At 34.3% G+C, this 16109-nt stretch overlaps 1 protein-coding gene across 1 annotated transcript in view; it reads left to right on the top strand.

Moving 5' to 3' along the window:
• The first annotated feature begins 2459 nt into the window (after positions 1 to 2459).
• LOC110461895 (engulfment and cell motility protein 1-like) overlaps positions 2460 to 16109 on the top strand; it is a 34056-nt gene continuing 20406 nt past the window's right edge. The window contains exons 1-14 of the mRNA XM_021515621.1: positions 2460 to 2893; positions 3827 to 3867; positions 6336 to 6411; positions 6925 to 6975; positions 7359 to 7528; positions 8400 to 8499; positions 9075 to 9160; positions 10286 to 10363; positions 10829 to 10901; positions 11214 to 11264; positions 12556 to 12678; positions 13183 to 13293; positions 14203 to 14310; positions 15008 to 15116. Of these exons, the coding sequence (XP_021371296.1) occupies positions 2771 to 2893; positions 3827 to 3867; positions 6336 to 6411; positions 6925 to 6975; positions 7359 to 7528; positions 8400 to 8499; positions 9075 to 9160; positions 10286 to 10363; positions 10829 to 10901; positions 11214 to 11264; positions 12556 to 12678; positions 13183 to 13293; positions 14203 to 14310; positions 15008 to 15116 (1300 nt within the window). The 5' untranslated portion in view covers positions 2460 to 2770. The remainder of the gene's footprint in view (positions 2894 to 3826; positions 3868 to 6335; positions 6412 to 6924; positions 6976 to 7358; positions 7529 to 8399; positions 8500 to 9074; positions 9161 to 10285; positions 10364 to 10828; positions 10902 to 11213; positions 11265 to 12555; positions 12679 to 13182; positions 13294 to 14202; positions 14311 to 15007; positions 15117 to 16109) is intronic.

The raw sequence follows: 16109 nt of genomic DNA, 5'->3' as shown, positions 1-16109 counted from the left end.
TGCTATAGTGGAGGTCTATAAATGTATTTTGTTAACTGAATGACATTGACCTACTTTCAAATTCATACCGATATCCTTTGGGTCAAATAATTCAATAAAGGAATTGAAAAGACCTGTGAGCTTCGACGTTGCTTCACATAAACTCTGTTGACTCTGAGTTTAAGATTAAGCTCTGGACTTTTACGACTTCCAAGTGCAACTGGTTATGCTTATCATCATCTTTGACTGTTAGCAAAACTGGTCCCAGGTATCTCAGCGATCAATAGTAAGGGTTTGTGATCTGGGATCTTATGATCTGAAGTAAGTGTTTATGAACATGAATCTCAATTGTTTATAGTTAGTGTTTCTGACAATGAATGGCAATAGTCGGAGCATGAACATGCTTTTTTTTCAAATTTTTTGGGTGCGCAAAATATTCGAGTAGAAGCTTTTTTCCCGATTTTCAGCCTCAAAAAGTACCTGCGCAAATTACACAGGTGCGCAAATTACATGGGTTTTTACGGTAGTTGAAATCCGCTGAAACGTTTATCAGTTTTTTTTTCATTTTTTTTTCATTTAAGAACTAATTATTACACATGTTTTTATTAGTGATGCATATAAATCATTAGCAAAAGTCGTAGACTTAGGTCTAGTCTCATTCAAAATGTAGACTTATGACCTTTAGGGACTTTACTAGTCTTATTTATTATGGCTCCTTTACTATCAAAATACTTTGTATATCAACGTTAACAGCTTATAGAGGAGATGATTTTGTGAAATGTTCAACACATTTTCATGATGTCAGTTTCATTTCAGTTCGCTTAAACTGCCAAACCAACATTACTGCAGCTAGGATTCATTTTTATTTTGGAGAACAGTTTCTATTGGTGATTTGGAGTTTTTGAAATTGTCCATTGAAAAACACTGTCCCCTCGCAGTGGATATTTAATTCATCTTCTAATGGAGGTAACTTTGCTCTGTTGTTAGGAAAATTAAAGTACCATTGCGCAATTCCATAAACAAGTTATTTAGGGTATTCAAATAGTAAATATAAGTTAAAGTTCAGTTAATTTTAAGTTGTTAAAATAATGAGTGAGATAACATTCAAACTTGCCCAAAACTGAAAAATAAAATTCAACAGTCATTTTCATGTACATCCACATATAGACTGAATTACCTGCCTTAGTATCACCAGAGAGCCTGTTTCTGTGCTGTACCTTTTTTGGTTCATAGATTTAAGGTATTTTTTGTATAATTTATATATTCCACAACTCTTCATTGTCTGCTTAACAAAAGCATGAGGCTGTAATGTGGTGTGGTTTGTGTGGATTTCTATCGGCAATTACCACAGGGACCTGATAATTTGTTACAGCTATATTTGGACATAAGCTAAGGTGATCTTAAGAGCAGAGACGTATATACTTTATATGTCTCTGTTAAGAGTAATTTTACATGTTTTAGGGGTTTAGATCGACTTTGGGTAAAAATGACACCCCCAATGATCATATAGGAGGTTTTTAAAATAAAAATGATCCATCTTTCCATCGGTACTAAGCATTTTCCCGTAGATCAACTAGAAATGTTGTTTTTGATGCAAGAAGGTTAGGTAACAGGGGTCGACATTTTGACATAGAGAGCTTTCCTCCCTTCTCCTATATATATTATCATTGGGGGTGTCATTTTTACCGAAAAGTCGATCTAAACCCCTAAAACATGTTAAATTACTCTGAACACCTAAGCTTAGGTCCAAATATAGCTGTAACAAATTCTCAGGTCCCGGGGGCCCCACGTTGGCATTTATTACCAAGAAGCATGACTGTCCCTACAATTGTATGATTTTTTTCTTTAAATATCCGTCTAAATTCTTCTTAGTAAATTAAGTATATATCCAGTATACAAAACATTTTGTCATTCAAAACTTATATAGTAGAATAATTATGTAAGCGTAATTTTTCTGTACAATTTCCATATATATTTGGACATGAATGTGCAATGTGTGCTATTAATATATAAATAGAAGGACAAAGAAACAGGGACATATGTCATTGTTCAATGATTATGATGGGATTTAGGGATCAATAAGTTGTCATTGTAAGACTGCCGATTGGGTCCTGTTAACAGCTGAGGTCATTTAAGTAGATACTGTCAAGGAAGTATTTATATTACAAACTCAGACTGCCAAGGTAAAAGTGAATAAAGTGACATATTTTTTGAAAATTTAAAAAAATAGGTATTTTGTTGTCATTCAAAACTATAGTCTAGAATAATTATGTAAGCGTAATTTTTCTGTACAATTTCCATAGTATTCTGTAGAAAAGAAGTATAAAATAATCACTAAAAATGCTCTATCTGAATTTTCTCATAAAATCTACTATGTTATTTTTTTTAGTTTAGACTAGCCTCTATATTTCATATTTCCCGCTAGTATAACAATTTCCCCGACGGGAGCCCCCACGTCGCAAGCGTCTGAGCGACACGGATGAGGAAGATGAAAACAGGAAGCTGAGAGGAAACGGGAAGAGAAAAGCAACAACTTGTGTCACTAGTTTAAAAATGATGTATTAACATGCAATGGAGAGATTAGATGAACTTATCCTTTTAGTAGTTATCACATGTCCACATATGTATGTCCATTCGAACATTTGCAGACCTTCATCATAAGATATCGGTGATTTGTAAGTTGGCCAGTTCGGACATTATACATAGTGAACATCTCGTATTAACATTTCATGTAAGCTTAGGTCTACATTAGGGTCAACGGAGGTCTGTAGAAGTGCAATTTACATTCAAGATGGATCCTCCGAAAGTTTTACCCATCAATCCTCGTTTGTCTGCCAAGAACCAACAGGAAAACATCAAGAAAGTTGCCGTCACACGAGCAGGAGAACAGGCACTGTTTCTGGAGCTTGATCAGGTAGGCTAGGGACAGTATATATATATTCACTATACGTCCCTGGTAGGCGAACCAAATAATAACATACATTTGCTTTTATTGTTAATACGATATATTTAATTTTCTAAATAAATCATCTATTATACAATAATTACTCATGATCATGGAAAGATACCTTTTTGGTAAATTTTCATCAATTAGATACTATCCGAAATAACTATTCCCTTTTATTTATTTTTGATGGAGCATAGATACCATTCATTAAAAAGTAAAAGGAGGTTGTTATGTTGAACTGCTTAGATATATACCGAAGCAATGTTCAGCTGGTCGAACACAACTGCTAATTATAGTTTTTAGCTAGTTTTATGACTCTGTTCTATCTTATATTGTAAGTTCTGTGGAACTGAAATTTTGGCAGTTATTAAATATTCAATAGAATTTTAAGAGTCATGCGTCAGTTTTAAATTTCTCTGCCTGATTTCAAATATAACTAACAATAAAATTGCATCTGCAAGAAAAAATTGTAGATTTCGAACATGACTAATGCACACGGAAAATTATTAAAGCAGTAAATTGCTAAAGTGAGTATGAAATCATGCTGAATATTCATTTAGTAATCACCCAAAGCAGCAAGAAAAGTAGAATAATTAGTTTACCATTTAACAGATTAATTTTGAATTATTATAAATAAACTATTTGGACAAGAATGATAACTTTTTAAAAAGCTGCATCTGAAATCAGAGTTGAATTAATTAATTAAAAGAAAAGACAGATGGAAATTTAAAACTAAAAAAAGAAAATTTGGTATATAGATTTTGATATCATCGGTAAAAATTCTAAATAGATGTTTTATGTTTTACTTTGCTTTTATAAGATGATTTTCTAGTATTTAGGTTCATTGTTCTATGTAAAAATTGAACATTTATATTTGTGTATAACGTTTTTAAATTTCAGAATAGACCACTTGCTGCTATTATACAAGACATTTCTGAAAGGTAAAGACATATGTAAAGTGAAAATAACAACTGCCAATTTTGTTTTGTTACTTTGGTTTACTATAGATAATTGTTCATTTTACACATTTCAATTTCCAATTAAGTCTCCTTCTGGACTGTCGGTTGGAACTGTAGGTTGCACTCTGTGTTTCTGTTCCAAATATTTGTCTGGAGCATCACATGATCTCCTGAACTATTTCAGTTGAAGTTACCAAATTTGGTGCACAAGTGTACATCTAGAAATTGGATGATTTGATCTTTGACCCTAATTTATTATTGAAATGATTTGTCTGGAGCATATAGATCTTCTTTAATATTTCTCTTGGAGCTACCATATTAAATACATCTCAGATTGAGGGAGTACCAGCTACCAGTATCATGTACAAAAAATAAAGCAAGTTCTGTGACCAATATTTTGACCTCTGACCCCAATTATTGAAACAGATTGTCTGGGGTATAGCTTCTTTATATTTCACCTGGAGTACTAATTGCTATATAGTTATGTACACGAAGATGTATTTTGGGCCTAAAAATATATACATGTAACTGTATGACTGACTTGTAATTTGAAAATTTTGACCTCTTACCGTAATCACATGTATTGAAACAGCTTGTCCATGGCTCATTTATCTTCTATATTACTTCATTTGTGGATTAGTTACCAAATAGGTATGCAGGTACATCTGGGAATGGCAGAGTATACATATATATATGATATTGCATACAAAATATATCGCCATGACCTCGATTGAATGGCAGAGTATACTGTATTGCATACCAAAAATATATCGCCATGACCTTGATTGAATGGCAGAGTATACTGTATTGTATACCAAAAATATATCGCCATGACCTCGATTGAATGGCAGAGTATACTGTATTGCATACAAAATATATCGCCATGACCTCGATTGAATGGCAGAGTATACTGTATTGCATACCAAAAATATATCGCCATGACCTCGATTGAATGGCAGAGTATACTGTATTGCATACCAAAAATATATCGCCATGACCTCGATTGAATGGCAGAGTATACTGTATTGCATACCAAAAATATATCGCCATGACCTCGATTGAATGGCAGAGTATACTGTATTGCATACCAAAAATATATCGCCATGACCTCGATTGAATGGCAGAGTATACTGTATTGCATACAAAAAATATATCGCCATGACCTCGATTGAATGGCAGAGTATACTGTATTGCATACCAAAAATATATCGCCATGACCTCGATTGAATGGCAGAGTATACTGTATTGTATACCAAAAATATATCGCCATGACCTCGATTGAATGGCAGAGTATACTGTATTGCATACCAAAAATATATCGCCATGACCTCGATTGAATGGCAGAGTATACTGTATTGCATACCAAAAATATATCGCCATGACCTCGATTGAATGGCAGAGTATACTGTATTGTATACCAAAAATATATCGCCATGACCTCGATTGAATGGCAGAGTATACTGTATTGCATACCAAAAATATATCGCCATGACCTCGATTGAATGGAAGAGTATACTGTATTGTATACCAAAAATATATCGCCATGACCTAGTAGGCTACATTTTTTCACCTTTGACTCTTATCATTGAAATTGTTTGTCCAGAGACATATATATGTATCTTATATATTATTCCACATGGAATTGTTGCCTTTGGTATAAAGGTACATCTGGAAATAGTGCGATGGTGCATAGCAAAAGTAGGATGATCTATGCAAAATATATTTTTACATTTTCTCCTAATCCTCCCTCTCACTTTTGCGGGATTAAATCTTCCCTTGTTACAGTTATTGTGTTATATGAAAGGAGAATCAAACAATAACATTTGCCGCTAATTTCAACTTTTGATGCCCATTACCTAGTTTTGACTATTTGGATTCTTCCGCAATACTTACCTTGTTATCACCCGCTTTCAATGAAAAGGGGGATATTAATTTGGGTCTTTATTTGGTGGAGTAACGAATAACGAAAAATGTCATCTGCTGTTTCCATGCCATAACTGCAACAAATGTTAACCGATTTTCTTCAAACTTGGTACCAGGGTTAAATGCCTTAAGGGCACGACCGAGTTTGATGACCACTTTAATCCGACTCCATTTGGCAGAGTTATGGCCCCTTGATTATCTACAATATGTCCTGCAAGCAGGGGATATAAATTCCAGGAATTTGCTTGTTAACATTATAATTTAATTCTTCAAAGGCAAATTGGTTGCAATTGACTGTTGAAAACTAAAATCAAATTTTATATATATATTTAACTTGTTTGACTAGAAAATATGCCAATATTATGAACCTGATGTTGCTGATTGACATCTAGCATGTCATCTTATCTTTTACAATTCAAATAAGGAGTGATACACTTTTGTATAGGGCTTATATTTGAGGCAGTCAGTCAGCTAATCACTCCAAATGCAATGTCAAACGTTTGTCAAGTTTTCGATTATTGTTACAGATGGAATCTGGCAAACCCTGACGACTATGCCCTGCAGTTTTCAGAGCCTAATAGACAGACATACATCACAGAAAGGGTATGTTTGGTGTTTTACCGGAACTTTCAGTAGTTCCTTGTGTTTGATTTCCTAAAATAGGTTTTAAGCATGCAGTATGTTTTGACTCTCTAAATTTCCAAAGTATTGTGATTTGACTTCCGAAATTAATAATGTTGAGGTTTAGCTGAAAGCCCTCTTCTGTCTTAATTGTACTACACTCACCCTTCCTTATCTCCACTCCTAATGCTGTCTTATAATTCAGGATTTCCTATGTATTTTGTAAATATTATATAAATATAAGTTGTAACCCATATTTACTCCATCACCCTGCTTACCTTTGGGTACCAGACATTCACAAGGAGAAAAGGACCAAACTGCATTTATTATTAAAGAAACCACAGTGTTGGCTCAATACCTAAAGGTTTTGTAAGTATTATTAATTCTTAGAACCTTCTGTACTTTTCAAGTATGTCTTCACTGAGTTAATCCTGTCCTAGTTAACCAAGTTCTCTTTACCAAACAAGTATAGGTGTTCTTTTTGATTTTTTTTAGAATCGATCAGAGATTGCCAATGGAAATGTACTCCAGCTGACCTCCTCCCCGGTATGTATCAGTAGTCTCTATGTACCAACAGAAAATTTCAAAATTACTTCATTCAACTTTTTTGCTGTAAAATATCAGAGAGTTGAGATCTATTGTAGGTTGATATTTGATATCTCAGATTCATCAGTAGCTTGAAATTGCTTGAAGGACTGGGGACTCAATATTACGTATCTGAAATAATGTAATCTATGTAATTCCAGCAATAATCAGATAAGTACCATTAATTTTTTGTACTATAATCAGATCATGTACTTTAACTCATTCACCCCTGAAGACACATTTGAAATCTTCTAATTCAAAGGTTGGAATGGTTCATTATGTAATTTCAGGGGTGAATGAGTTAATATGTAATTGTTACTATTGATTACATCTGTTTATTTCAGGCAAAGACAGCCCTTGGTATTTATGCCAAGCTGAAGGATGGCAAGCCTGAGGAGAGGCTTGACTCTCTTAAGAAATTGTCTAGTCTGGCAGCAGACAGCACATTTGCTATGGAATTCATTAACAAAGATGGCCACCTGCTGATTATCAAGTTTGTTGTGGATGGAAAACAGTAAGCTTTTGTATACTACCATTATTTTCTGTATGCAACAACAAATTGAGGTAAATTAAAAAAAAAATGTTATAAAAAGTGATTCAGAAAAGAAACCATTGCTCTACTTTACTACTATGGGTCAATTCATATTACTGAAACGGTGAAATAAAGCACAGTTCATTTAAATGTGAAATATACCATAGTTCATTTTATCATAAATATGAAATATACCAAAGTTCATTTTACTATAAATGTGAAATATAGCACAGTTCTTTTTACTATAAATATGAAATATACCATAGTTCATTTTACTATAAATTTGAAATATAGCACAGTGCATTTTACTTTAAATATGAAATATACCAAAGTTCATTTTACTATAAATGTGAAATATACCACAGTTCATTTTACCTTAAATGTGAAATATACCACAGTTCATTTTACCATAAATATGAAATATACCACAGTTCATTTTACCATAAATATGAAATATACCACAGTTCATATTACTATCAATGTGAAATATACCACTCTTCATTCTACCATAAATATGAAACATACCACAGTTCATTTTACTATGAATGTGAAATATACCACAGTTCATTTTACTTCAAATGTGAAATAAACCACTCTTCATTCTACCATAAATGTGAAATAAATCACAGTTCATTTTTACCATAAAAATGAAATATGAAATTTACTCGGGGTTGTAACAGATCATTTAAAATGTTTGAATGTCATCTATGTGTCGCTATAACTGAAATATTTGAAAGATATTCAAGGTAACTTTTGTCTTATATCAGGATCTTTTGGTGTTGATATTGACAAGATGAACTTAGATTTGTATGTTCTGACACGTTGACTGTAACCACGTTTTTGTTGTTGACAGTCATGGTGAGCCCTTATCCTACATCTTGAAGGGATTCGTGTCACTAATGGACCATGGTGTCGTGTCCTGGGATGTCCTCCAAGTCGACTTCACCAAGAAGGTAAGTTGGATCACATCTTATAAGCACATGAAACACATGTTACTGTAAATAAACTGTAAAATAATGCTTCAATCTAGTCTTTATACCAGCTCCTGTGGTTTCTTTTAAAAGTCAAGTTACTTTGTGTTAATTTCTTTTAATTGTTGGAGAATTACCTTCCATAAAAACATTTGCTACATAAAGTTTTTAAAATGAAGAATAATATTTCTCCTTTTAATTCATCCTTCAATTTATCAGGTAAAAATCTCCTCATTTGATTCTAAAAATTGATTCTCAGTACCTTGGTAGTAAACAAATTGATTCTCAGTACCTTGGTAGTAAACAAATGGAATCTCAGTACCTTCGTAGTAAACAAATCGATTCTCAGTACCTTGGTAGTAAACAAATTGATTCTCAGTACCATGGTAGTAAACAAATTGATTCTCAGTACCATGGTAGTAAACAAATCGATTATCAGTACCATGGTAGTAAACTGTCTTGATCAGGAAAACCTTTACAATAAGACAAGTACAATTTGATAAAAAAGATTTGTTGTATCAATTGATGTAGCAAAGAAGTTTTGTATTGTTGTGTAGGTGACTGAGTGTGTGCTGAGTTCCAAGTCTGGAAATAGCTGTATACAAGCTGGTCTAGAAATCCTGGAGTGTGTTGTTTTACACAGGTAGGTATACAGGTAGGCGTAGAAATCCTGGAGTGTATTGTATTACACAGTTAGGTAAACAGGTAGGTGAAGAAATCCTGGAGTGTATTGTATTACACAGGTAGGTATACAGGTAGGTGTAGAAATCCTGGAGTGTATTGTATTACACAGTTAGGTATACAGATAGGCGTAGAAATCCTGGAGTGTATTGTATTACACAGGTAGGTATACAGGCTGGTCTAGAAATCCTGGAGTGTATCGTATTACATAGGTAGGTATACAGGTAGGCGTAAACATCCAGGAGTGTGTTGTATTACACAGGTAGGTATACAGGCTGGTCTAGAAATCCTGGAGTGTATCATATTACGTAGGTAGGTATACAGGTAGGCGTAGAAATCCTGGAGTGTATTGTATTACACAGTTAGGTATACAGGTAGGCGTAGAAATATGTGAATATATATAAATGTGAAGTTTCTAACTGTACAGAACCCTTGGATCAGCCCTCCTCCTACCCAGAGCCAAAAAATGGGAAACCAGGGGTTTGATCTTTAAGGATTTTTCAAAAGATCATTCTGTAAGAGAAGCAAAAAGACTTTTGACCACATTTGGTATGGAGCATCCCTAGACATGGGAATTCAGTGTTTATATAAATGTGCCTCTATGAGTACAGTATGTTGCACAACACTTTTAGAAACAATTGTTTAGGTAATTTATGGACTAAGTACTGATACTAGAGTCACACAACGGTACACTCTTATATGCCTCTATGAGAACAACATGTTTATGACATTTTTATGACCTTTACTTTTGATCTCTATGACCTTGGTTTAGTTTTTGTGTTTGGTCAGTTATGGACTTAGTACTACTGCAGGTAAGGTCATGCAACTTTACACACATGTATGCTTTCATGGGTATGTCATTTAGCATGACATTTTGTAACCTTGACCTCAGGCCAGTGGAAACATTTCATCTTCTTGTCTGTAAGATTATCAAAAACAGGTGAGTGATACATACCTGATATGCCTCTTGTATAAGCCCTAGGATTACATCTGCTACAGAAATCTCTAACATTAGGAAGTACTTCTGATGATAAGAAGTGTTGTTACATCATGTTTATATCAAACCAGCTTGTTTTCTGCCTTACAGTAGTGCCTCAAACAAGGTGGACATAGTGGAACATTACATTCTCGGTCAACATGAGAAAATACACAGCCACCTCCAGACGTGAGTACTAACAGGGCTGACCTAACAGCAAAATGTTGTCATCACTTTTTTACGCTATATATAGGCACCTCCAGACTAAAATAGGATAACAATGTACAATGTACCAGAATCTCACTCTTTATCCCCCATAATAGGATAACAATATACAATGTACCAGAATCTCACTCTTTATCCCCCATTTTTATGCGATTTCCTCATGATATAGTGAGAGTTAACGTTGTGTTCTGAGAACAGGGTTTATGCTCAACTAATGTGTACAGAGTTATGGCCCTTTGTTCTTTCATAACATTTATGCTTCTGAAGGTTAAGGACTTAGAATGGCTTGTTAAACTTTGTATTGTATCGCTGAAACTTTTTGTGTAGGACATCACCATGTTACTGAGCCGCAGGTATACAAACACAGAATTAACATTTATCCTTCTTAAAATAAACGTATAACTAATTTTAAATTATCTTTTATTTAAGGCCTGAGCTGCAGAAAAACTCCATGGCTCTCCTAAATGCTTTGTTTTCAAAGGCTAATCCCGTGAAAAAGAAGGTATGATGTGAAATTAAAATATTTTAGTAAGGACTACAAAATTTTCAATTAAAAGTAAAAACTATACAAATAATCACTGTGTCTGAAGAATCTCCTACTTCTATGGTATATGTATTAAGCTTAGTCTTTTCAAAACTGAAAAGTATTCTTTTTGTGTACAGTTATTTTGAAAGTGGATGTCTTCCTGGTAATACAATTCTTTAGTTTGGAATTTACTCTAGTCATCAGAGCTGATTTGTATCTGAACTATGTTTGTTATATGCTTTGTAAAAAAAGAGAGTGATATTATACTAATTACTTTTTTGTTTGTAGGAAATTTCAAAACTGGTGCAATCTAAGAGATTTAGGAATATCATTTCCACGGTAAGTCAATCTAATAGATTTAGGAATATAATTTCCACGGTAAGTCAATCTAATAGATTTAGGAATATAGTTTCCACGGTAAGTCAATCTAAGGGATTTAGGAATATAATTCCCACGGTAAGTCAATCTAAGGGATTTAGGAATATAATTCCCACGGTAAGTCAATCTAAGAGATTAAGTAATATAATTTCCACGGAAAGTCAATCTAAGAGATTAAAGAATATAATTTCCACGGCAAGTCAATCTAAGAGATTAAGGAATATAATTTCCACGGTAAGTCAATCTAAGAGATTCAGGAATATAATTTCCACGATAAGTCAATCTAAGAGATTTAGGAATATTATTTCCACGGTAAGTCAATCTAAGAGATTTAGGAATATAATTTCCACGATAATTCAATCTAAGAGATTTAGGAATATTATTTCCACGGTAAGTCAAGGTGAAGAAAGAAAATGTCGCTCAACAGAAAAAACAGGGCTCTGGTGTTCAATTTCTTTCTGCAATAAGTTAAACAAAAATTGATAAGTTACAGGAAATTGCTTCAATAGATAAGGCCATGTAAGTCGACTGAAATAGAAGTAGGGTAGAAATAGGTACATAGTAGATCCACTTTGTGTTGACTGGAAAATTGGATAACCAGACTAGTTATGAGTAAATCATGGGTCAGGAAAACCAGATTGGTGGTAGTTTGATTGAGAAACTAGCCATATGTAGTAGTGACTGGACACTGGGATGACCAGAGTAGTTGTGAGTAGATCACGGGACAAAATAAACTAGCCATATTTAGTAGGGACTGGACACTGGGATGACCAGAGTAGTTGTGAGTAGATCACGGGACAAAATGATCAGTTGTGGTTGGATTAATGTCCAACTCATTTGTAGGAAGGTGTGGATATTTTGGTATTGTCATACATGCAGATATATTCCTTGTATATTTGTATGGGCCCCACACCTCTATCTCATCATGGATCAGACATGGAAGGGTAATCATAGAAAAGGATTTTATTGGATTATTCTTTATAACTTCATTTGATCAGAAGCCAAAATCTCTTACATTGAAGTTATTAAGTCCATTAAAAAATACATAAATGAAGTATTTGATACAACTGAAATAAAACAAATGGAAATGGATTACGAATTCTGAAAATGTCTGAAAGGTTTATGTAATACTTGAGATAACTGTTACCCAGTTTGGCTGTATTAGCTTAAAGTTAAACCTGATGTTGCAACAATACTGATTTTATGCATCTTGGTTTTAGATAAAAGCTTTAAGGTTTGTGTTGGGTTTCAGTATGTGATCGGGAGTGGGCGTGTCCCTGGAAGTGACATGGCTCATCACCTGTACGTTCTACAGACACTGATGCTGAGTATGTTTGAGGACCGTATGAATACTCCTGCCGACCCCCAGGACCAGGTAACGCATTACAACCCTGCCACATGGGTCCATTGCAATTGGTTATCTCTCTAAAGTTACAGTGAGCTGTGTAACATTGTACCTTGATTTTGTGATAGCAAGGATATTGTTTGTACCCACTATATATGTTTGCACATTTTATATGTGTCAGGACAGTGTCACTAACTTTAAGAATAAAATTCTGTGTACCAGGTGATTTTCTCAAAGTGAAACATTCCCCCTATACCATAAAACATCCACCTTTCACCTGTACAACATTTGCCCTACTTTGGTTAAACAATCACCCTTTAATGCTTCACAATCAAAACTTTTGCTCTTCATCAGTAAATTTCATGTACCATTAGTGCAGTGTTAATGTTTATTTTGATGTGTAAGATTTGAGGCAGGAAACAGAGAGAAGTATGCTTGTTTATCCCTTAATCTCTAAAGAAATCCACATGGGCCATTGTCACTGATACCACTAGCCAAGCAGTGATAATAAAGTTTTAACTGTTTTTACTGCAGATGGTAATAAAGAACATTGAGACACTGAGGCCAACAGCTATAGCCATTGACAGCGACTCCAACCAGCCGGGGACACGCAAGTCTAACCTGTATAGAAAATTAGGCTTTGAGGTGAGGTTTTCTCCCAGAAATGTTTACTTTGACATCGAGTGGCTGACATGTATAAATATAAAGAGACATCCATTAGATTAAAAGAAATCAATAAATACATAGAAAAACGTTGTTTGGAATCAGAACGTTCAAATACTGTAGGTAAACAAAAATCAATTCTTCAAAAGCCAAATGCGATGGATACCATTTTCTGCAAGGCTTTCTATATTTGTCCTCTTGTGGATAAAAACCAATTCATCAGACATTATAATCATAAAAATATTGAGGCTTAATTGGGAGGCAGGGTAATTGATAAATATTTTCTGAGGTTACGTGCTGTTCCTCGATTGAGATTGGCTAATAATTGACAACCAATGACATGATTAAATGTTTTGAAGCCATACTGTATTAATGACCAATGATTCATAACCACTTAGGACCTAATATATATGTTGTGTTTCTTCAGGACCTAATATATATGATGCATTTTTTCAGGACCTATTATATATGATGTGTTTCTTCAGGACCTAATATATATGATGTGTTTCTTCAGGACCTAATATATATGATGTGTTTCTTCAGGACCTAATATATATGATGTGTTTCTTCAGGACCTAATATATATGATGTGTTTCTTCAGGACCTAATATATATGATGTGTTTCTTCAGGACCTAATATATATGATGTGTTTCTTCAGGACCTAATATATATGATGTGTTTCTTCAGGACCTAATATATATGATGTGTTTCTTCAGGACCTAATATATATGATGTGTTTCTTCAGGACCTAATATATATGATGTGTTTCTTCAGGACCTAATATATATGATGTGTTTCTTCAGGACCTAATATATATGATGTGTTTCTTCATGACCTAATATATATGATGTGTTTCTTCAGGACCTAATATATATGATGTGTATCTTCAGGATCTGGCTACACCTGCCCAGGACTTTGCCAAGAACACCCCCCCAGGAATTTTAGCTCTGGACAATATTGCCTATTTTGCTGAAAAACACCAAGAAAATTATGTGAAGGTCATAACACTTTCCATTATTTTATGTTACAAATATGTACATTTTTTATAATGCCTTCTGTTCAATGGTAAATTTCTATTGTTTCGAAAACTGTGACTGTTCTTGTTCACATCGGGTGAAAGTACAGTGAAACCTTGTTATACTGCCACCATTTGTCCAGAGAAAGTTTGGCATTATAAAGGGGTTTGGCGATAAACTGAAAGAGATTTATAAAGGAATTCTTTTTAAAAAAAAAGGGAAAAAAAGGACATTGAAATATGTTGGCAATAAACGAGTTGGCAAATGAAACAGGGGGCTTATATAGAGGTTTTACAGTAATGCAGTCTGAAGGTCAGGGTCCTAATTTACGTGGTTACAGTAGACAAAGGTTGACTTTCCCTAGCTATGTCCTATATTTTGTGTAGAGGCATACTGTATAGATGTATAAATAGGTCTAGGGAAGCTACCAGTGGGTCATGAGTGCAGGCTACATATGCATGCAGACTGATCCTCTAATAATAAACGTATACAGTATTATATTAAAGAGTTCTTGCCTGTTGCACATCACCACCATAAGGCCCTCTTAATATGTGGTGCTTTCATAGCACAAGGTAATTTATCTGACTACCCACTTCTGCTAATAAGTGTTAATTACCATAGTGACTGTAATATTCCACTTTACAGTAGATGTATTCTTTAGACCCGTGTCTATTTACAGGTAGTCCTTGAAAACTCAAGTCGTCCTGATGAGCATGACTGTCCATTTATAAAAGCAAGCATCATGCTTACACGGATACTTTGTGAAATCCTGAAGATAGGAGAACCACGTAAGTCTTGTGCTTTCTTTTGTTCATGTTATCCTCCGAATTGTTATATTAACAGTACATTTCTTATCCTCCAGGTGTTTAATAAGTTTGTTGTTCTGTCCATGTATCTTCCAGGTGTGTAATAAGTTTGTTGTTCTGTCCATGTATCCTCCAGGTATGTAATAAGTTTGTTGTTCTGTCCATGTATCTTCCAGGTGTGTAATAAGTTTGTTGTTCTGTCCATGTATCTTCCAGGTGTGTAATAAGTTTGTTGTTCTGTCCATGTATCTTCCAGGTGTGTAATAAGTTTGTTGTTCTGTCCATGTATCTTCCAGGTGTGTAATAAGTTTGTTGTTCTGTCCATGTATCTTCCAGGTGTGTAATAAGTTTGTTGTTCTGTCCATGTATCTTCCAGGTGTGTAATAAGTTTGTTGTTCTGTCCATGTATCTTCCAGGTGTGTAATAAGTTTGTTGTTCTGTCCATGTATCTTCCAGGTGTGTAATAAGTTTGTTGTTCTGTCCATGTATCTTCCAGGTGTGTAATAAGTTTGTTGTTCTGTCCATGTATCTTCCAGGTGTGTAATAAGTTTGTTGTTCTGTCCATGTATCTTCCAGGTGTGTAATAAGTTTGTTGTTCTGTCCATGTATCTTCCAGGTGTGTAATAAGTTTGTTGTTCTGTCCATGTATCTTCCAGGTGTGTAATAAGTTTGTTGTTCTGTCCATGTATCTTCCAGGTGTGTAATAAGTTTGTTGTTCTGTCCATGTATCTTCCAGGTGTGTAATAAGTTTGTTGTTCTGTCCATGTATCTTCCAGGTGTGTAATAAGTTTGTTGTTCTGTCCATGTATCTTCCAGGTGTGTAATAAGTTTGTTGTTCTGTCCATGTATCTTCCAGGTGTGTAATAAGTTTGTTGTTCTGTCCATGTATCTTCCAGGTGTGTAATAAGTTTGTTGTTCTGTCCATGTATCTTCCAGGTGTGTAATAAGTTTGTTGTTCTGTCCATGTATCTTCCA

The sequence above is a fragment of the Mizuhopecten yessoensis genome, unplaced genomic scaffold (genome assembly GCF_002113885.1).
Source record: "Mizuhopecten yessoensis strain PY_sf001 unplaced genomic scaffold, ASM211388v2 scaffold10703, whole genome shotgun sequence".
Classification (NCBI taxonomy): Eukaryota; Metazoa; Mollusca; class Bivalvia; order Pectinida; family Pectinidae; genus Mizuhopecten; species Mizuhopecten yessoensis.
Note: the sequence above shows the minus strand (reverse complement) of the source record. Positions and strands in the feature narration are given on the sequence as shown.